Source organism: Gekko japonicus, unplaced genomic scaffold, assembly GCF_001447785.1.
Source record: "Gekko japonicus isolate JY-2015 unplaced genomic scaffold, Gekko_japonicus_V1.1 scaffold894, whole genome shotgun sequence".
NCBI lineage: Eukaryota > Metazoa > Chordata > Lepidosauria > Squamata > Gekkonidae > Gekko > Gekko japonicus.
Genome location: NW_015161975.1, coordinates 365181 through 387365, shown reverse-complemented (window position 1 = coordinate 387365; position 22185 = coordinate 365181). Strand labels below are relative to the sequence as shown.

General features: G+C 56.3%; 1 protein-coding gene across 1 annotated transcript in view; it reads right to left on the bottom strand.

Annotated features, from left to right (window-relative positions):
- The window catches only part of USP31 (ubiquitin specific peptidase 31), a gene marked incomplete at its 5' end in the record, with an annotated part of 36381 nt that extends 14198 nt beyond the window's left edge, over positions 1-22183 (bottom strand). The window contains 5 exons of the mRNA XM_015429730.1: positions 192-327; positions 1830-1922; positions 2912-3000; positions 3378-3515; positions 21764-22183. Of these exons, the coding sequence (XP_015285216.1) occupies positions 192-327; positions 1830-1922; positions 2912-3000; positions 3378-3515; positions 21764-22183 (876 nt within the window). The remainder of the gene's footprint in view (positions 1-191; positions 328-1829; positions 1923-2911; positions 3001-3377; positions 3516-21763) is intronic.
- Between the last annotated feature and the right edge of the window lie 2 nt (positions 22184-22185).

Genomic DNA, 22185 nt, shown 5'->3' with positions numbered 1-22185 from the left:
CCCCCCGGCCGTTTCCTGGGGGGCAGACGGAGCCCTGCCCCCCCCCTGAGTGGGCTCGCTAGAGGAAGGAGAACGTGGAGCCAAGAGGGCCCGGGGGGGGGGATCCGTGTACGCGCCAAAGCCCACGGGCAGCGGGTGTGGAGCAGGGCGGCCGAGCAGAGAGCCCCGGCCTGGCCGAGTTGTGAGCTCACCTGCTTGGTGGGGATTTTGGTTTCTCTGGAGACGGCTTCTCTCAGCCTGGCCACTGTGCCGGACAGGGGCACGGCCACCCCGATGCGCATGCAGTGGGAGCACTTCCCTCGGTACACCACAGTGACGCAGAGCGGCCTGCAGGGGGCGCAAGAGGCAGTTGGGGAGGCAGAAGCAGGAGGCTGGGGCCACGCGGCCGAGGCCCTGCACCACCCCCACACAACAGCGCAGAAGTGACTGGCGCGAGAGGCTGCCAGGCCCCACCCCTCCCCGCAGGCAGGCAGGAGAGGACGGCTTCATCACCAAGGACCCCGCTCGCACCATGTGGCCACGTGCCGGAGCCCTTCCCTTTGCTCTGGACAGCAAGCCTCCCCATTTTTTTAAAGCCTGTTTGAAGTTTGGGCCCAATAGTTTACGACGATGAAGAAGAAGAGGAGGAATAGGAGGAGGAAGAAGAAGAGGAAGAAGAGGAGGAGGAGGAAGAAGAAAATGAAGAAGATATTGGATTTATACCCCGCCCTTCACTGCCCAAAGGAGTCTCAGAGTGGTTTACAAACTCCTTCCCCTTCCCCTCCCCACAACAGACACCCTGTGGGGTAGGTGGGGCTGAGAGAGCTCTTAGGAGAGGACTGCTCCTAAGAGAACAGCTCTGAGAGAACTTGTCACTGACCCAAGGCCACACCAGTGGCTGCATGTGGAGAAGTGAGGAATCAAACCTGGTTCTCCCAGATTAGAGACTGACCTCTCTGGCTCAGGATCCCCTCTGGCCGGTAGATCTCCGGGGTCTCGAAGGCAAAGATGCAGTCGCTTTCTTGCACCGTGTCCAGGTCGTCCGTGTCAGAAAAGGAGCGATGGACAGAAACTGCTCTTTTTCAAGAACAGCTCTTGTCAGAACTATGGCTTGCCCAAGGTCATCCAGCAGGTGCAAGTGGAGGAGGAGTGGGGGAATCAAACCCGGTGCTCCCAGATTAGAGTCCGCCTGCACTTAACCACTGCATCAAACGAAAGGATGCAGGCACACCGAATCGCCTCCGGCTGCGCCCAGACTTCAGTTGCCGTCTCCTGCCTTCGTCTAGCTGGGTTTTTCTGGACTATCCAGTCGTTTCAGAGCTCTTCATCTGGATGGGACCAGGCAGATCAGTTTGTCTCCTAGTTTCCATCCATTGTTGAATAAGGACGGCAACATATATAGGACCTCAATGTTTTTACGTAGCGTAATTCTGCAAGCAATCAACAGTTTCTGTGTGGAGTTAAGATTACAACTGAAGACGGGCCATTTAGGTGGAAAGACGCTCGAGCCTGGAACTGTTGATTGCCTGCAGAGTTATGCATTATTCAGCACATGTCCACGGCCTTTTTTTCCTCTTGTTCTGTGGATATTATGAGCCGTGATCCTGTAGTGGCGTAGAGGAGGAAATCTGGCAACCCTTCACCTGTGCAGCTACGGGATGCCCGCGTCGCCTCCAACAGGTCCCCCGAACCAGATGTGGAAACCTCCCTGGGGAAGAGACCCGCCGGCCCCCTCCCAGCAGCCTCTGGGGCCCTTCGGCCACAGCCGCCTCTCTCTCCCGTGACGTGCGGGGAGAGCGCGGTGCCCGAGTGGCAAGGCCCCCCCCCCCAACCCCTGTCTTGACACCTACCGGGTGTGAGGCAGCGGGATGGGCAGAGAGATGCATAGGAATGGGTCGAAGGTGTTGCTCTGCTTCTGGCAATGGGGACACGTCAGAGAAGACCTGGCAGCGGCAGCGGAGCAAACACACAAGCAAATGAGTGTGTGTGTGGGGGGGGGGGAGTTCCTGCAGGAGAGAAGCCGCCCCTCCCATCCCCACACCTCTAACCCCTCCCCCAAACTCCACTCCCAAAATATCCAGGGATTCCCCCAACCCGAGACACACAGGATTAAAAAATATTTTTCCAATGCAAAAAAATAAAGGTTATCTGTGTGTGTGTGTGCTGGGAGAAGCATTCCGGCTGAGCTTTCTCCTTCATACGCTCGTTTTCTGAGCAGAGGACTGTTTCTTGAGGTGGGTCCACACCAAGGCTCCCTCTAAGCTGTGGAGTCTCATGAGCAAAAATTCTGCTCTGTGAGCTACTGGCTTTAAAGTTGTGAGCGAGCCATTTGGCTACTGCATGAATGAGTTTGCTCTGGAGCCCCATCCTTCCTGAGCGGAGACAAAAATGTGTGAGCCGGAGGCTAAAAAACGGTGAGCTCGCTCACACTAACTCAACTTAGAGGGAACACTGGTCCACACCAAGGCTCCCTCTAAGCTGTGGAGTCTCATGAGCAAAAATTCTGCTTTGTGAGCTCCTGGCATTAAAGTTGTGAGCGAGCAATTTGGCTGCTGCATCAATGAGTTTGCTCTGGAGCCCCATCCTTCCTGAGCGAAGACAAAAACGTGTGAGCCGGAGGCTAAAAAACGGTGAGCTAGCTCACACTGACTCCGCTTAGAGGGAACGCTGGTCCACACACCCTCTGTCTGAAACGGTCCAGCCGGGAAACGGCCTGACTGCCTCTTCTCCTGCTGGTGAGGCCGAGGACCCCTTCCCCGGGGAGAATGAGCCCCCGGCCCCGAGGCCTCCTTTCCCGTCCACTCCCATCACGGATCGAGGAGCAAAACAGACATTCAGTTCAAACACAGGTGGCCGTTTTGAAAGCCCAAGGAGAGGTCTTCCCTACCAGGAATCGGGCACCACATCCAGCCCTGCCCGAGGGAGGCCGTACCTGTACTGGGCCTGGAAGAGCTCCTGGACAAAAGAGCTGTTTATGGGGAAGGCTGGTCCCTCGATCAACACCGGCTCCTCGAAAGGGGGCTGGGGAGGAAAAGGCATTTCGGTCAGGCGGGCGGAGGCACTCCCGGGGGCCCCCGCGGCTCTCAGGGAAGACCCCAAACAGGAAGGAACCTTTTCAACGGGGGCCTTGAAGGCAGCAGTCCAAGAGAGGCAGCCCTCCCGGCACCCAGAACTCTCCAGGGCAAACCCACCTAAACATCAAAACCCCACCCAAAGTGAGCCAAATCGTGCCCCAACAAGCAGAGTCTGGTGGCCCAGGAGTCCACGCGCAAACGGCCATGGAAAGACAAACGACGGGGATGGGCCCACCCGAGCCCCACGCCTGGCCCTCCCCTCTCCTGGTCAGTAGCAGCCGCATGGCCCCGGAAGCCCTGCCTGGGCCGCGTGGCTGGTCTTACCTTCAGAGGGGGGCTGCCGTTGTTCTTCATCAGGTTGTTGAGGTCCTCGTGGACTCTGTCCAGCAGCCAGAGGAGGAATTCTTGAGCGTCGTGCTGGGAGCTGCCGCGGTACTGCAGGGCATTCTTGGAGACGATGCTCTGCGGAGGAGAAAGAGCACCATACAAAATCAAAATTAATGCCAATTCCACATAAAGCAAAAAACAAAGGAATAGATCTCCGAAGACTTCTCCGTGGTCATGTGGCCGGCATGACTAGACGCCAAGGCGCACGGAACGCTGTTACCTTCCCACTGAAGCGGTACCCATTTATCTACTTGCAATGTCTTGCTTTCGAACTGCTAGGCTGGCAGGAGCTGGGGCCGGAGACGGGGAGCTCACTCCGTCATGCGGCACACTCAGGTCTCGAATTGCCGAATAATAGCAAAAAGGTCCCCAGCTAAAACCGAAGATAAAATAACCAGCCCCAGATCCCTTTGAGGTGAACATGATGAGTTTATTGCAAGCCATCCGGAACTTGGCAAAAGGACGGGGGGGGAGACACTCAAGTCCGCAAGCAAAGCATCAAAAGGGGAGAAATCAGGAGCCGACCAAAGGGATGACTGCAACGCGTCTGTCACTAGAGGGCACTGTTGAACTCGTCTTCCTAGGACCGGCTTCTTCCCCACCCGGTTAATTGGGTTTCCGGGACAGTACTCAAACCTGACACACCTTTTTATGGAAACAAGAAACAAAGGACATGATTGGGTTTCTTTTTTGGAGGGGAATTCTGCGTGGGCCAACGCAGTTGTTTACAGCTTTTTTGTTACTGGTCCAAACTGGAAAGCAAGAACTACCAGGAGGCCTGGGCGGCCACGGCCCATTATTCTGCAAGAGGCGGCTGAGGGAGCGTCAGACACGTCAGGGAAGATGCAGGCATGACGCAGGCTCTGATCTCAGCGCACAGGAAGGAGGAGGAATGGATGGCTGCAGCTGGTGCAAAATGCTGCGGACAGGCTTCTGAGGGGGTCTCCCCACGAGGGAGCACAACCAGCCTGTCCTGAAGGCATCGCACTGGCTGCCGATAGCACACCGGATTCGCTTCAAGGTGCCGGTGCTTACCTGTAAAGCACTCAATGGCCAGGGTCCGACATACCTGAGGGACCGCCTTTCCCCACACGTACCCCAGAGAGCACTTCGGTCAGGGTCACAAAATCGACTGGACGTCCAAGCCCCAAGGAAGCCAGGCTAGTTGCAACCAGGGCCAGGGCTTTTTCGGTGGCGGCTCCAACCTGGTGGAATGAGCTCCTAGAGGAGATCAGGGCCCTGCGGGACCTCTCACAGTTCCGCAGGGCCTGCAAGACGGAGCTCTTCCGCCAGGCCTTCAACTAAGGCGCCGCCAATCTTACCACCACGACCATCGTCAATAACAACCGAAGCCTGGTGCCTGGTCCGTGACGGAGAGCCTGTGCTCACCGACCGGAGCGGAGAAAGGCCATCGAGCGGAAAATCAAGCAAAGTTATAGAACGCATGAGGCCATCTTTGGTATCGTAAGTCAACTGATAGCACTTTATCATATTTTAAGTTGGTTTTAGTGAACTGTCTAATTGAATTGTTTGAAGGATGTTTTCAGATTTGGGATGTTTATTGCTTTTATTACGTCAGCCGCCCTAAGCCTGCCATGGCGGGGAGGGCGGGGGGGGGGGTACAAATTTAAATAAATAAATGACTGCATGTGGCTCAGAAGACCAGATCCACCCCCACACCCCAGCAACTGGACGGCTCTGAGCCTGACCACCCCCCCCATCAAAATGGCCACGACTTCGAGTCAAGTAGCGAGCGCACACGCACACCCCGCGTCCCGAAATGCAGAGGCTCAGACGAGGGAAGGGGGGGGAACGGCCGGGGGGGGGGGGCAAGAACAGGAGCGGGCAGAAATTGCTACTGCGCCCGGTTAATCCTTAAGAAGGGGAAAGGCCAAGCAGCAGCAGAAGGGGAGACTGGATCTATACCCCCGCGGCCCTTCACTCCCCAAAGGAGCCTCAGAGGGGCTTACAGACTCCTTCCCCTTCCCCTCCCCACAACAGACAGACACCCTGTGAGGCGGGTGGGGCTGAGAGAGCTCCCACTGTGGGCCCCCCAGCACCAAGGATACAGAGCATCGCTGCCCCAGACATAAGAACATAAGAGAAGCCCTGTTGGATCAGGCTAATGGCTCATCCAATACAATACTCTGTGTCGCACAGTGGCCAAAACCCAGAGGACATCAGGAGATCCACCAGCAGGCGGTCCAGAAGCCCTCCCACTCTTACGCCCCCCCCCCAAGCACCAAGGATACAGAGCATCACTGCCCCAGACACAGCCCTCCATCTATCCCTTGTGGATAATAGCCACTGATGGAAGTGAATCCCAGGTGCTAATTACTCTTTGGGTTGTCTCACACAAAGGTCTTCATGCTACAGATTCCAAGCGAGTCAAATTGTGCCTTTTCAAACATCTCCCCCATTCCAAAACAGAAAATATTTCATAGGAATGAAATCGGTGCTTTCTATCAGAAGAACTAGTAAGAGGTCTGGGTATTCTCCCCACACACACACCCCCAGCGCATCTCCCCATTAGGATCTTCTTTGCTGTGAGAGGCCCTCCCCGGGTTCCTTTCACCCAGCTGGCACCAACTGGGCAATTCCCACAACAACCCCAAAGGCAGGAGGGTTAGTCCAATCAACGTATGCGTCTCGTGGCTTCCAAGATACGGGCCGGATTTCTGAAGTTCTCGCTTCTGCTGGCAGAGAGAGGCTGCCTCCTCCCCAAAAAGGAAGCTGATACCCAGGAGTGCAGGCAGGCAGGCAAGCGTTTTCCAGCTCCACTCTTCCACTATCGGTGCATCTAATGGGAGGATAACGCTGACACCCAAGATCCCCCGAGGGAGGGAGGGAGGCCGCAGGCAGAGCTCCTGCTTAGCCAGAGAAAAATAAGTGGGGCCAGAGATACCGACACAGAGGAAGAGAATGTCATCAGATGTCAGAGGGAGGCCGGGAGCTGAAAGGTCACTTCGTGGCGCCCCCCCCCCCCAGCTGATTGGGGGGGCAGGCCTGGCCTTTTGCCTTTACAAAGGAACAAGCAGCCCAGAGCTGGTGCAAGAGAGCCGTCTGGCCCTTTAAAAGCTAAACTGCAGACAAGCTTGGGGAAGCGGCAGGCAAAGTCCAATTCGCAATGTGTTGAGACGGGATTTCTTTAAAGGACAGGACACGGGCGGTACTCCCTCTACACTGTGGAGCCTTGTGAGCAAAAATTCTCCCTTGTGAGCGAGCGATTGGGTTGCTGCTTCAATCAGTTTGCTCTGGAGCCCCAGCCTTCCTGAGCTAGGACAAAAAAATGTGTGAGCCGGAGGCCAAAAAACGGTGAGCTGGCTCACACTGACTCGGCTTAGAGGGAACACTGGACACGGGTTCGGTCCCGTCCTGGAGGCAGGCCTGATTCTCCTAAGTGTGGGTTGCGCACCGAGAGGAGACAAGAAAGGCCCTGCCTCGGCTGCTGGCACAGGCGGCTTCGGCACTGGCCCGGATCCCCAAGAGACGGCAGCTCTCATTAGCAAAAGCTTTTAGGCCTCCCTGGGCCGGGAGCGGCCGGCCACAATGCTCCAACAGCACATTGATTTTCCCTTCATTTCCTGCTCCCTGGCAATCCTTGCCCGCTTCCATTTGTTCCTGGGAGATGCCCGCCAGACACACAAGCCCCACCCTCCGCAACACAGCTTGAGCGCCACCCGTCGGGGCTTCCCGGGGGGGGTCACACGGTCGCCCCACCCCCCCTTCACTGTCATCGGGGCCAAGGAGCGTGGCCTGCACCCTCTAATCCAGGGGTGCAAAACCCGGAGCGGGGTCCTGAAGAAGGCCCAGTGTCAAACTCGAACGCTCATTTGCCATAGTTTGGGGGGATTGGGGGCCTGCAGACGGAATGTGTGAGAAGGGCTCCGTTGTAGTGGCAACGTAACTCTTCCTAAAAATTAACAGAAGCATTGCGTCCAGATAATGGGAGGTGGTAGTTCCGCTCTCTTCTGCTATGGTCAGGCCCCACCTGGAGTACCGTGTCCAGTTTTGGGCACCAAATTTGAGGAAGGATGTTGACAAGCTCGAGCGTGGCCAGAAGAGGGCAACCAGGATGGTGAGAGGGTTGGAATCCAAGTCTTACAAGGAAAGGCTGAAAGAGTTGGGTCTGTTTAGCCTGGGAAAGAGAAGGCTTAGAGGGGACAGGATTGCAGTCTTCAAGTATTTGAAGGGCTGTCATGTAGAAGATGGAGCAGATCTATTCTCTCTTACTCCGGATTGCAAGACTAGATCTAATGGGTGGAAATGACAAGGGAGTCGTTACTGGCTAAATATCAGGAGAAACTTCCTAACTGTCAGAGTGGTTGAGCAGTGGAACAGTCTGCCTCGGGAGGTGGTGGAAGCTCCTTCGCTGGACGTTTTCAAGTGGAGGCTGGACGACCATCTTTTGGGTATGTCGTAGGTATGTGGGGCTATCTTTCAGCTATGTTCCTGCAGAGTGCAGGGGGTTGGACTAGATGACCTCCAAGGTCCCTTCCAACTCTAACATTCTATGATTCTACGATAAGATACCTCCCCATGCAGGGATGACCTTGGAGGAGACTGGGCCTGCTTTGCGGTCCTAAGAGAAAATAACGGTATATGGAGCAGAGGCCCATCAGGGGGTATGAGCCACAAGGTATAGACAGGAACTCTCGGTCTGGGGCGAGGGATGCTCTGTATTCGCGGGCGCTTGGGGGGGGGCAACGGTAGGAGGGCTTCTAGTGTCCTCTGGCCCCACTGGTGGACCTCCTGATGGCCCCTGGCATTTTTGGCCACTGTGTGACACAGCGTGTTGGACTGGACGGGCCTTTGGCCTGATCCAACATGGGCTTCCCTTACGTTCTTATTCACAGGTGTGGGTGGATGATTGTGGGGTATTATTGGACGGGACCCAAAAGGGAGGGCCTGGTTTGAACTGGCTATAATTGGGGGTTCTGCCACCAGAGCCTCAGTTCCGACACAGTACTGGTCTCAGCTTCGAACACCTTTATTCATCAATAAACAGATCACGGCCAGAGAGTGTTGTTGAGAGTAATTTTGTCCCAAGAGTCTGACGCCCAGCTCCTCTAGGGCAAGATGCCTGAGCCTCGGCTGCCTGAGCCGAGGGGACAACCGCGCCTTGGTCTTAGTGACACCCCCGCAGAGTGGAGGGGGGAAGAAACCCACACTCCTCACCTTCTGACTGCAGTTCAAACAATGCTGACAACCCCTCTCAGCCTCTCGGGGAAGCAGACTTGCTTCTGAGGAGACGGCCATGGCCACCGCATCCAACAAGCCTCCACTCGGGGCCCCATCAGCCAAAGAGCAGCGCAGCCCCCCCCCCGGCCCCCTCTCCCTCCCCAGGCGTGACCCTGCTGAGGATCACTTGGTGACCGAGACCTGGTTTTTCTGCCCAGACCCCCACGGGCTAGGAGTGGCTTCCTTCCGAGCAAAAATGAGCTCTCTGTTCTGCCGCTGAGCAGCAGCCAACTCCTGGCAACCCTGGACCGTTTCCAAGGCAAAGAGGCCTTCCGGGGTGCTCTGCCACTGCCTGCCCCCCCCCCCTCGAATACTGACCAGAGCCAACCCTCCTTCGCCTCTGTGATCCTGATGAGATTGGGCTGGCCTGGGCTACAGAAATGAGCTACAAATACATGCGCTAAACAAAAACCCTTCGTTACAGCCAATTAGAAGAGGAAGAAGAAGAGGCTGGACTTGTACCCCTTGCCCTTCACTGCCCAAAGGAGTCTCAGAGCGGCTGACAAACTCCTTTCCCTTCCCTTCCCCTCCCCACAACAGACAGACACCCTGGGAGGCAGGTGGGGGCTGAGAGAGCTCTGGCAGAAAACGGCTCTTTTTCAAGGACAGCTCTTGTCAGAGCCACGGCTTGCCCAAGGTCATCCAGCCAGGTGCAAGTGGAGGAGGAGTGGGGAATCAGACCCGGTTCTCCCAGACTAGAGTCCGCCTGCACTTCACCACCGCACCAGACTGGCTCTACACCAGTTACCTCAAAAGCAAGGGGTTCTGCCTGCTGGTTTAAATGATTCCTTTGGCTGACCCGGGCTCCCTCCCCCGTCGGCTCCCCACGGCCAGGCCAGGGGGAAAGGTAACCGTGCCCGGCCAAGGGCAGACCACCGCAAGAGGGAAGGAATGTGCCAAAGCCCAGATTTGGGCACCCGCTTCTCACACCCAGCTCTGAGTGAAGCATAGTGCCACAGTGGTGCCTGGAAAGGATAACGCCTCCCACCTCCGAAGGGAACGTGGAAAGGAGGCTGCCCCTGTGGCGAGGATCGCACCTGCTGCGGCACGCTGGGCAGAGGGAAAGGTCCGGCCGCAACCTGCCAAGGGAGAACCGCTTCTAGCGCTCGGCCTCCCCTGCTCCGCATTGCTGGGAATGCACAAAGTGGATCTCCTGTCTGATGAGAAGGAGACGCACCAGGCCCAGTGTTCCCTCTAAGCTGAGTATAGTGTGAGCTAGCGCACAGTTTTTTAGCCTCCCGTTCACACCTTTTTTGCCTTCGCTCAGGAAGGATGGGGCTCCAGAGCAAACGGATTTATGCAGCGGCCGAATCCCTCGCTCACAACTTTAATGCCCAGGAGCTCACAAAGCAGAATTTTTGCTCACAAGGCTCCACGGCTTAGAGGGAGCACCGGACTGGACCCTTCGGCACCCTGCCTGGGTCTGGGGCCAGGAACACCGGAGCCCCCGGTCAGAGCCACAGAGAGAGCTTTGTGCAACGGGCCGGGCCCCACGCCACCGGTCCGTATAATTTCCCATGGCCATTTCTGAAGCCAAGCGAGAGGCACGCTGAAGGAAGGGGGCACCCGGCCTGCAGAGATCGGCCCATAAAAGCACACCCGTGTCAGGGCACTGTTGCCCGGGGGAGGGGGGGCAGTGTTCATCTTCACCGCTCTCCCCCCTCCCGCCCTTTCCAGCTCTTTGTTCTGCTTGGTGTCGTGGTTAAGTGTGCGGACTCTAATCTGGGAGAACCGGGTTTGATTCCCCACTCCTCCACTTGCACCTGGCTGGATGACCTTGGGCAAGCCATAGCTCTGTCAGAGCTGTTCTCTCAAGGGCAGTCCTCGAAAGAGCTCTCTCAGCCCCACCTACCTCCCAGGGTGACTGTTGTGGGGAGGGGGAGGGAAAGGAGTTTGTAAGCCGCTCTGAGACTCCGAGGGAAGGGAAAGGGGTATCAATCCAATCTCCTCCTCCTCCCCTTTAGCAATCTAGCTGAGGAACACTCAGTCTACAAATAATGTTTGCAAAACTGAAGAAGACAAACCCGCACATCAGAAAAGAAAGCAGCAAGGCCGTGTGTCACTCGTGATGTCACAACCCCCCCCTCGCACCAAAGGGTGGGCTCAGATCCACACACAAATCCCGCGTCGCTTTCACGGTTGCTGCTGATGCACTAGCGGGAAAAGGGGGAGGCAGGCGTTGCCCCAAGTGTCTCTCTCAAACCGAGGCCCGGGGAAAAGCCTTCCTGACAAACAGAAGCACTACAGAAAGCCACCTGCGCTCCTCGGGTAAAGCGGGAGGGGGTTAAGGGCGCATTTGGCAACGCGGAATATCCACAGCGGGACCCCTCCAAACAGCAGAGACAAACGCTGCCCACTTTATGGCCAGGGACCTACGCACCTAAGGGACCGCCTTTCCCCACATGTCCCCCCAGAAAGCACTGCGGATCAGAGTCTCAACACCGACTTACCCTTCCCGGACCAAAGGATGCCAGGCTAGCTTCAACCAGGGCCAGGGCTTTCTCAGTGGCGGCTCCGCTCTGGTGGACTGAGCTCTCAGAGGTCAGGGCCCTGCGGGACCTTATGTGGTTCCACAGGGCCTGCGAGACGGAGCTGTTCCACCAGACGTTCAACTAGGAGCCGCCCCTGGGGGGAGAATGCCCTGACCCCTGAAAGTCTTCAAGCAGCCTGAGCCACCTGTACAGTATTAGATTGGAATCGACCACTAGAGCCAGTTTGGTGTAGTGGTTAAGTGCGCGGACTCTAACCCGGGAGAACCGGATTTGATTCCCCACCCCTCCACATGTAGCTGCTGATGTGACCTTGGGTCAGTCACAAGTTCCCTCAGAGCTGTTCTCTGAAGAGCAGTCCTCGAAAGAGTTCTCTCAGCCCCACCTCCCTCCCAGGGTGCCTGTTGTGGGGAGGGGAAGGGAAAGGAGATTGTAAGCCCCTCTGAGACACCTTCGGGTAGTGAAGGGCCATGGGGTATGACTCCAATCTCTCCTTCTTCTTCTTCTAGGATGGCACGGAAGTCTGCACGCCATCTCCGGTGTAATGTTAAATTGTTTAAATTGTTAGATTATTATTGTTAGCACCTTTTCAATGTTGTGGTTGTTATGGTTTTAGGATGATGGCACTATTTATTGGTGCTTTTATGCTGTCGTAAGCCACCCTGGGCCGGCCAAGGCTGGGAGGGCAGGGCGTAAATGTGTAATAAATAAAACAAAATAACATAAAAGCTAACTGAGGCCACCCGCGCCCTCCCAAGCTGCCACCCGTTCCGAACCAGAGCCCGGATCAACCGCCTCGGGGCTCCAAAACTCACAGGCCGAGGCCGGTAGCCGCCTAAAAACCACGTTACTAAACGCAGCCATCTCCGAGTGGCCAAAGGCCGCAAAGGGCTCTGGGGGGGATCTCCTTCGTGAGACAGATGCCCGAGCCGGCCCAAGGGGCACCCGAGACGGCGGAACAACCAGCCCGAATGTAGGTCAGGCAGAGGAGGTGTCAGGCGGCCGCGCGGGCGGGCGGGGGATGATTTTCAAAGCGGCCTGGCTGCCCCCAGATTCCCTTTGGTTATTCGGCTGGAAAACGCAAATCCGCCATCTGCCCGACTGTGGCACGCCCTGCCCTGGCTTTGAGCCGCCTTCTCCTGCCGTTCTGAGGACGCGAAGAGCGCTAATGGCAGCCAGACACAGACGAGGAGCAGAGAAGCGCCGGAGAGGGAGACAGACCCACGCGCCTCTCCTGCCTTGCCTTACTCTCTCGGAGGCCCAATATCCCTGTCGCCGGACAGGCAGTGAAGGCTCTCCCAGGAGGAGGGCTCCTTCGCAGTTTAAGGAACACACGGAGGCCTGCAAACGGGTGCCCGCCCAGAGGCTGCCAGGGGGTGGCTAAGAAAAGTCGAAGGCAGCAGGAAAAGAGGAAGACCCGGCATGAGGCGGACGGACCGGGCTCCCCCCCCCCCAGGAAGCCACAAAGGGCTTCAGTGGGCAAGACCTGCGCCAGGTTGTCAAGGATAGGGTGCTGTGGGGCTCAGTCACTCCCTCACAGGGTCAGCCCTAAATCAGAAGTGACTCCAGGGCACTTAACAGACACACACACACACACCGCTGGGAGGGTCCCGCTCCCCCCCCCCCAGACACACACAAGAGCTTCCAAGCAAACTGCTTCTGCCTGACCTTCCTCTCCAAACCGAACCCAGCTGGGCCGCTCTCGCTTCCCATCACAGAAGTCGGGCTAGATTTGCCCTTTGAAGAAACAAGCATATGAAGCTGCCTTACGCGGAATCAGACCCCTTAATCCGTCAAGCTCAGGATGGTCTACTCAGACTGGTAGCAGCTCTCTGGAGACTCAGGCAGAGAGGTCTTCCCCATTACCTCCTGCCTGGTCCCTTTTCAACTGGAGATGTTGCCGGGGACTGAACCTGGGACCTTCTGCATGCCAAGCAGAGGCTCTGCCACTGAGCCACGGCCCCTCCTTACAGCTCTCCAGGGTCTCAGGCAGAGGTCTTTCCCATCACCTCCTGCCAGGTCCTTTCTAACTGGAGATGCTGCCGGGGACTGAACCTGGGACCTTCTGCATGCCAAGCAGAGGCTCTGCCACTGAGCCACGGCCCCTCCTTACAGCTCTCCAGGGTCTCAGGCAGAGGTCTTTCCCATCACCTCCTGCCAGGTCCTTTCTAACTGGAGATGCTGCCGGGGACTGAACCTGGGACCTTCTGCATGCCAAGCAGAGGCTCTGCCACTGAGCCACGGCCCCTCCTTACAGCTCTCCAGGGTCTCAGGCAGAGGTCTTTCCCATCACCTCCTGCCAGGTCCTTTCTAACTGGAGATGCTGCCGGGGACTGAACCTGGGACCTTCTGCATGCCAAGCAGAGGCTCTGCCACTGAGCCACGGCCCCTCCTTACAGCTCTCCAGGGTCTCAGGCAGAGGTCTTTCCCATCACCTCCTGCCAGGTCCTTTCTAACTGGAGATGCTGCCGGGGACTGAACCTGGGACCTTCTGTGTGCCAAGCAGAGGCTCTGCCAGTGAGCCACGGCCTCTCCCTGTTGCTACAGAAGGATTTCAAGAGCTCTTTGGGGAACCCCAGGGCAAGTGGGCAAGAGCACAGACAGACTTTCTTCCCCACCCAGAAAGCCGTTCTCAGGCCGGGCAGGAAAGAAAATAATGTGGGGCAGTGTTCCCTCTAAGCTGAGTTAGTGTGAGCTAGCTCACAGTTTTTAAGCCTTCGGCTCACACATTTTTTGCCTTCGCTCAGGAAGAAGGGCTCCAGAGCAAAGTAATTGATGCAGTAGCCAAATGGTTTGCTCACAACTTTAATGCCTGTAGCTCACAAAGTAGAATTTTTGCTCACAAGACTCCACAGCTTAGAGGGAACACTGATGTGGGGATATGGCTTCATCGGGAAACTGTATTGTTCACAGTTAAATCGCTTCCTTGGCCTGCACGGTCCAGCCTCCACATTAACTGGACGCAAGTATGTTTACATGTTTCAAACAGCGTTCTGCTAATCTGTCAATAAACTAATAATCTCATTAGCTCAAAGGTCTCTGTAGCAATTTGACTACGGTTAATGCGCCCGGTCAAACGATTTATACTGTTAACCCTATTAAAACAATCAAGAGTATCTCTAGCATGAAATCTGGCCCAAAGGAGAATCATTAGTAGCCTTTTGCATCCGCAAACCTCTGCAAACATCCTGAAGATGTGGCGGGGGAGGGAAGTGAAGGTTTAAAAAAGGATTCCACGGTGGTGGGGCTCCTGTCGATGGAGTACTCCTTCGTCCAGCTTCCACGCAGCTTTTACTTCCCGCACCCCCGTGCTCACTCTCGGGCACCTATTTCCCTCTCACCCCGACTCTTCCTGAAGAGAGAGCTGTGTGGAATCAGCGCATGGCTTTTATTTGCACCCTCTTTCCCACCCAAGGACACCCCACACCGAAGGCAGTCGAAACATCAGATCCGACAAAACAAACTAAAAAACACAAAACAGGACCCCAAAGCGTCCACATAAAAGCTGGCCTCTGGGCCGATTACTGACACTGGGTAGAGCGATCTCCCACCCCCACCCCCCAGACACCCGTTCCAGAGTGCAGAAGAGAGACAGATCTTTTAACAGCCCACTGCTATTGACAAACACACACACACACACACCGCAGGAACCGGCACCTTCTCTGTAGCCAGGCAGACTGCCGGGAAAGTGTTGAGGCCAGCAGAACGCAGCTGACGGAAACAGCTGACAGCCAGGGCGATGAAAACCATCCCATCCGGCGCGGAACAGCAGTGTAGAAAACCCGTTCGGTTGACTCTTCCGCGGGCAATGCCGCAAGGGGTGAAAACTCACTTGACGCCCCTGACCTGGATAGAGCCCGGGCAAGGCCGATCTCATCAGATCTCGACAGCTAAGCGGGGCCGGCCCTGGCAGGTATTTGGATGGGAGACCTTCAGAGGATACCGGGGCCGGGAGGCCAGAGGCAGGCGATATCGAGCCACTGCTCTGAATGTCCTCCGTGCCCCAGGAGGAGTCGCCAAAAGGTCCCCATGACGTCCAACCACGGGTGCGCGCACACACACAGGAACACACAAATGCAAAAACACCCCTCCCCCCCAAAAAACTCGCTTGCCAGCAGCCCCCCCTCTCTAGGCACCGTCAGCAGCAACAGGGTCCCACGGAGAAGACCGCAAGCAACTCAGTACCCACATGCGGGTGGAGGAAGGCAAACGGTGCCGGGGGGCTCTGCACGGGCTACCCAAGAGGGCGCTGCCCGGTTCTGTATGGGGCACACAAGGAGCTCAGACAAAGGATCATATTCAAGGCGTCCATGAAAGATATTCCAGATCCAAGCGGAGGAGGCTGGACGACCCTCTTTCGGGGGTGTCGTAGGGCTCTCTTCTTTCGGCGACGCTCCTGCAGAGCGCAGGGGGTTGGACTAGATGACCTGCAAGGTGCCTTCCAACTCTCACATTCTATGATTCCAGGTCCTTCCTTTCTATAGGCTGAGCTACCAGCTTATCTATTACGGGAAGGGTCAGGGAGGTCCCTCCTCCTCCTCCTCCAGCGCCAATCACCAGGGCAGTTCCCAGGCACCTAACAATACCAGCAGTCCTCTAGCAATGGCTGGACAAACACTCGCCGGGGATGCTCTAGGGCTGATCCTGCAATGAGCCCCAGGGGGTTGGATTAAACGGCCTGTGTGGCCCCTTGCAGCTCTCTGATTCTACAACAGCTCCCTCCTCACCTTTATGACCCCTTCCCGTGGAAGGGAGGACGGCAGGCAAAGCACACCAGAGTCCGGCCCAGGCGAACACAAGCTGGCACGCGCTCCGGAAGACCCAGCACCACTGACGGGGCACGGATCGGGGAGAACGCCTGTCTGAGAGTCTGACCTCAAAGAATTCTACCGTTCAAGCTCCGCAGGGGTCCTGGAGTCACTGCAGTACACAGAAACTCACAACCCCGTTTCGGACTTAAGCTGTTCCTTGCCGCCCTCCTAGGGACAGGGAGTCCGTGCCCACACTAACAGCAATTCAGCTCTCCCTCAGACAAGCAGCTCGACAAGGGGCATCACTGCAGACAGCCCAGGGAAGAAATCACTGAACGTGATGTTGGTCTACCAATGAATTCTCTAAGGATAAAGAAACTCTGCCCACCCCGCAGAGGCCCAGACCCAGCCCTGCCGAGGATTAAACCCAAGGCTGGAATGAGCACACAGAGTCAGAGCCCAGCGGGGCACCCTGAAGACCGACGAATTTTAATTCTGGGTGGTGCTCCCTCTATGCCGAGCTAGTGTGAGCCAGCTCACAGTTTTTTAGACTCCAGCCCACACATTTTTGTCTTAACTCGGGAAGGACGGGGCTCCAGAGCAAACCAACTGATTCAGCAGCCCGATCGCTTGCTCACAACTTTAATGCCAGGAGCTCACAGAGTAGAAATTTTGCTCACAAGACCCCGCAGCTTAGAGGGAGCATTGATTCTGGGCATCAGCTTTCATGTGCACGCACACTTTTCCAGGTACCACACGAAAGCTTATGCCTGGAATTAAACTTGGTTGATCTTAAAAGGTGCCCGACTGGACTCCACCGTCATTCTCTTGCTTCAGACCGACACGCCGACCCCACCTGAATCTATCTGCACCAGTGTTCCCTCTAAGCTGAGTTAGTGTGAGCTAGCTCGCAGCTCCTTAGCCTCCGGCTCACACATTTTTGTCTCAGCTCAGGAAGGATGGGGCTCCAGAGCAAACTAATTTATGCCCTAGCCAAATCGCTCGCTCACAACTTTAATGCCAGGAGCTCACCAAGTAGAATTTTTGCTCACAAGACTCCACAGCTTAGAGGGAACATTGAATTCTGCACGGAATCAGTACTCTGCGAACCCCAAGAAGACCAAGCTCAAGAGACAAAGAGCACAGCCCCACCTGGATGGCACCCAGGGACCTGTCTGCTTGTCATCACACCTGGCGGCTGGCAGTTCACGCACAGGGTTGCCAGTTGTACCCGCTGCCACAGGCCGGAATCCCCAACCACACTCTCTCCAAACAAATTTTAGAAACAGCACTTTTGAACTTTTCCTTCACACTGTTATCAATCTCTGTTCCTGAATTACCTTGTGCTTGTTATTAGGGTTCCGAACCGGTTCCTACGTCCCCTCAATGGCTTTATTGCTTTGCTTGTGATTTGTGTTGTGATTAAAAAATATACCTAAACGTTTTAGAAACAGGAAAGCACCAGGTATTCCAGCTACATGTGAGCCCAGCAGCACCTTAGAGCGAAGCGGAACTTAACTCTGAAACGGGGCTGCCGGGGATCCGTGTCGGGAGTTTCTGTGGACAAGAGTTTCCGGGTGATGAACTCCGACTCTCGAAAGCTCTCCCCCCGAAAGTCGTCCTGGTGCTACCAGACCAAGACCCACTGCAAACCAACACAGCTGCCCCCTGAAGATATTTCAGGTTTGTCAAGAGCTGTACATTTCTTCCCCAAAGACCTGTTGCATCATGCACATGCTGGCTGTCTCAGTCCTGCTCCTGCAGGCTGCGCTTGCATGCCCGTGGCATGAGAGGTTTCTCTGCACGGGGACAAAGCTGCACAATATCTTGTGGGGGGGGGGGATTCCTCCCACCCACAGAAGAGCGGAGAAGGAGAGAGACAAGGCGAAAAGAGCAGCACCACGCGGATGGAGAAAACTCTCGCTGACAGCTTGCAGCGCTTTGGGGAAGAGAGGCTGCCCTCAAATGCCAAGTAAGCGCTTGTTACTTTAAGACCGTGACAAAAACTGTGTGATTTAGGCTTGCTCGGAAAGATGTGCTCATGTGTCAAATCCTCCCTGCGGGGACACAACCACTGCTTCTCCGCAAGCAAAGCAGCGTTCTGGAAAACCCTCCATTAGCGGGTGGCCACTGGGCCCAGCCAGCCTCTGCAGAAACAGCAGGGAAATCTGCTTAAACCAGTGACCTACATCCAGCAAACAAGGAGGGCTGGCCCTCCCTTTGGGCAGGCGGTGGCCCTTTTGTACCTGGGGAAGACAGCCCCCACCCCCACCCCAGAGACGGCTGACTTCACGTGCTCTTAACTTGCCCTTACTTCAGCCGATGCACCCATCAGTAATTTTGCAAACACTACTGGTTTTTCACCAAGCCGGCAAGGGCAAAACCTCTAGAGTGCTTAGCTATTGTAAGCAGTAAACATCCTGCTGTAGCCTGGCACTTGTTTGGGCAGGAGGAAGACGGAAGCACGGTTTGACTGACACACAGTGTGCCACAGTCTCCTCAACCGGGCACTTAAAAGCGAGACGACTTTCCACTGTCATCCCAAGCGATAAATCATAAGCTAACGGTTCCCTAAGCGGAAGAAGGAGGGCCTGGCGGGATCTGGTCCATGAGGTCGCGAAGAGTCGGACTCGACTGTGCGACTGAACAACAAAAAGCGGAAGACCCATTCACAGACCTCTGGAAGTTCCATGACCCTCTACGGGCAAGACTCACTGGCACCTAGGCTCCAAGAGCCAGCCCCAGGACGTGACTTTAATGCCAGGATGCGGCCCTAGAAAGGCGGTATTAAGTCATGCTGGGCACCTGCTTTGGCTGAATCCTGATGGAGAACGGGAGGCTTAAGTTGCGTGCAAGTCTCCAGGGCTCGGCCAAAAGGTATCCCGTTTCGCAGGGGCCTGATCTCAACACCTGCGCCGGTGTGTGAAGTGGAAATTCTGCACCTCCTTGCCTATTTGCAATTCATGACCCACAAGTCGCAGGCGTGATTCCTTACAAAGCGCTGAACCCAGCTGAAGAATTCGGGAGGCGGAAGGGAGGGATTATCTTAGCTGACCACCCCCCACCCCCTCTCCCCTGAAGCTGTTCTCAGGGTCCCATGCATGGGGGGGGGGGGGGGGGGAGTCACATTCCACAGACTGGACAACTTCTCCAAGCTTTGTAAACAAACATGTCTGCCTCCAGGTGTGAAAGCCCACAAGGCAAAAGGTGAGTGAGTGAGGGGGGTGGACAGGATGCCTCCTGTTGTGTATCCAGCCTAAGGAAGCCGGGCATGCCTGGGCTTGTCAGTAGACTAAAAAACCTCAAGCTTCATTCCGAAAGACAATGGGCCAGTAGGATCCTAGCCAGGCCCAATGAAAGGGCTAGGTCCCCAGCCAAGAGGCCAATAGGTCTCTCAGTTACTGTAAATAGCCTATCGGGAGTGGGGTGTGTGTTTGGTGGCGGGTTTTCTGAAGGAATATAAGCCGGCCTGCGAGCCGGCCAAGGTGTCATTTGTTCCTGACTAAATAAAGGTACGCTTAGCTGAAATCACTCTCCGGATGCATACTTTTCACCTCCCCTCCCCACCTGGGCAGGCAGAGACTCCAGGTCACCGCTGGACACCCCCTTCCAGGCACTCTGGGGGGGGCCCCCTGCAACGATTAGAACTGCCAACATTTCCCCCTGTCTTGAACGACAGCTGTAACCAGCTAGAAAAGTGACACTTGCCAACTGCCAAACTGGTCAAAGGCCTAGCAGCAGGCCAGGCCAGAGCAGGGTGAGGGGTGTGGGAGGGCCTTCCAGTTGGGAAAACCAGTTTGCCTTTGCTCTGGTCTGCAGGTGCAGCAGAACGTGAGGGTCGAAGGGGCTTTACCTCTGCAGACTAGCAGGAGACAACACATTTTGAATGCCTCCCCCCCCCCCCATTAGAATTCCTTCCAAAGGCACTGGAGAGGCAGGGTGATGTTGTGATACTGGACCAGTATCTGGGCGAGCCCAGTTCAGACTCCCACTGCTGCCAGGGAAGTCGGCTGGGTGGGTGACCTTGGGCCGGCTGCCCTCTCTCTCTCAGCCTACCCCTACCTCACAAGGTCGTTGTGAGAACCAAAGACGAGGCGAGGAGAAGGATGTGAAAAGCTGCTTTGGGTCCAGTATGGGGTAGAAAGCTGCGGTATCCAAGGGCTTAACAGTGTGGCTTCAGGGGCCCGGCTGGTTCCTTCCCTGCGGGGCTAGCTTTCTGCTTGCGGTGCCCTCCCTCCCACCTTGAGCGAGGGTGTGTGTGTCTGTGTGTCAGGAAGGGGGTCTTCTCCAGTGTTCCCTCTAAGATGAGTGTGAGCTAGCTCACGGTTTTTCAGCCTGCAGCTCACACATTTTTGTCCTAGCTCAGGGAAGAGGACTCCAGAGCAAACTAATTTATGCAGCGGCCAAATTGCTCGTTCCCAACTTTAATGGCGGCAGTTCACAAAGTAGGATTTTTGCTCACAAGACTCCACAGCTTAGAGGGAGCATTCCCTCCCCACAACAGACACCCTGGGAGCAGTGTCCCCTCTAAGCTGAGTGTGAGCTAGCTCACAGTGTCTTAGCCTCTGGCTCACGCATATTTGTCTCAGCTCGGAAGGACAGCTCCAGAGCAAACTGATTTATGCAGCAGCCAAATCACTCGCTCCCAACTTTAATGGCAGCTGCTCAGAAAGTAGGATTTTTGCTCACAAGACTCCACAGCTTAGAGGGAATGTTGCTTGCAATCTCCTTTCCTTTCCCCTCCCCACAACAGACACCCTGGGAGCAGTGTCCCCTCTAAGCTGAAGACCAACAAAGTTTAATACTGGGCAGTGTTCCCTCTAAGCTGAGTTAGTGTGAGCTAGCTCATGGGGTTTTGTCTCCGCTTAGGAAGGATGGGGCTCCAGAGCAAACTCATTGATGCAGCAGCCAAACTGCTCGCTCACGACTTTATTGCCAGGAACTCACAAAGCAGAATTTTTGCTCACAAGACTCCACAGCTTAGAGGGAGCATTGCTCCAAAGCAAACTAATTGATGCGGTAGCCAAACCGCTCGCTCACGACTTTAATGCCAGCTGCTCAGAAAGTAGGATTTTTGCTCACAAGACTTTGCAGTGTAGAGGGAGCATTGTTCCCAACTGATGCTCATAAGAACTGGGGAAGAGGTGGGTCAGATCCAGTGTTCCCTCTAAGCTGAGTGAGTGTGAGCTAGCTCACCGTTTTCTAGCCTCCGGCTCACACTTTTTTGTGGAAGGAGGGGCTCCAGAGCCAACTGATCCATGCAGCAGCCAAATGGCTCGCTCAGCACTTTGATGCCAGTGGCTCACAAAATAGAATTTCTGCTCAGAGGACTCCACAGCTTAGAGGGAGCGCTGCTTAAAAGTGTGGCTCCGGGGGCCCGGCTGGCTCCTTCCCCGGGGGGCTAGCTTTCTGCTTGCGGGGGGGGGAGGCCTCCCTCCCACCCTCCCACCTTGAGGGGTGTGTGTGCTGAGGAAGGGTCCTTCTCCCCCCACTCCCCCAGTAGTGTTCCCTCTCAGCCGAGTTTACTGTGAGCTAGCTCACCCTTCTTTTAGCCTCCGGCTCAGGCGCTTTGGTCTGGGCTCAGGAAGGATGGGGCTCTAGAGGCAACCAAGGGAGGCAGAGGCCCAATCTCCGGTCCACACCTTTAACGCCAGCGGCTCACCCAGTGGCATTCTTGCTTAGAGGGAGCCTTGGCTGGGGAAGTTGTGGCTCCAGGGGGCCGGGGAGGGGGCTAGCTATATGCTTGCCGCGGGGATTTTTTTTTCCTCCCTCCCTCCCCCCACCTTGAGGGGTGTGTGTGTGTGGTGGGGGGTCCCTCCCTCCCCCTCCGCCGACCACCCACCTTGAAGTGCCTGCTGTGCTGGGGGGTGTACTCGAGGGTCCAGAGGGCGCGGACGAGCTGGGCCAGCTGCTCGGTGACCTCCCCCTGGGACGAGCCCTCCTCCTCCTCCTCTTCCTCCTCCTCCTCCTCGGGGGGCCTGGCGGCGGCGGCGGGGGTCATGGGGGGAGGCCCGTCGGTGGTGCCGTTGGGGGGTAGTGGTGGTCCCGCTCCCCCTTCTCCTCCTTCCCCTGCTCCCCGGTAGTGCTGGAGGGCGAGGAACTCGGCGAAGAGCTCGGTGTTGCTGAGGCACTGGAGGACGGCGTTCATGAAGCAGGTGTTGCCGTGGTTGCGCAGCCCGGAGACGCCCGGCACGCCCGACGCCGGGGCCAGGGCCGGGGGCCGAGGCGGCGGCTGGGGGGGCGGAGGCGGCGGCGGCGGCGAGG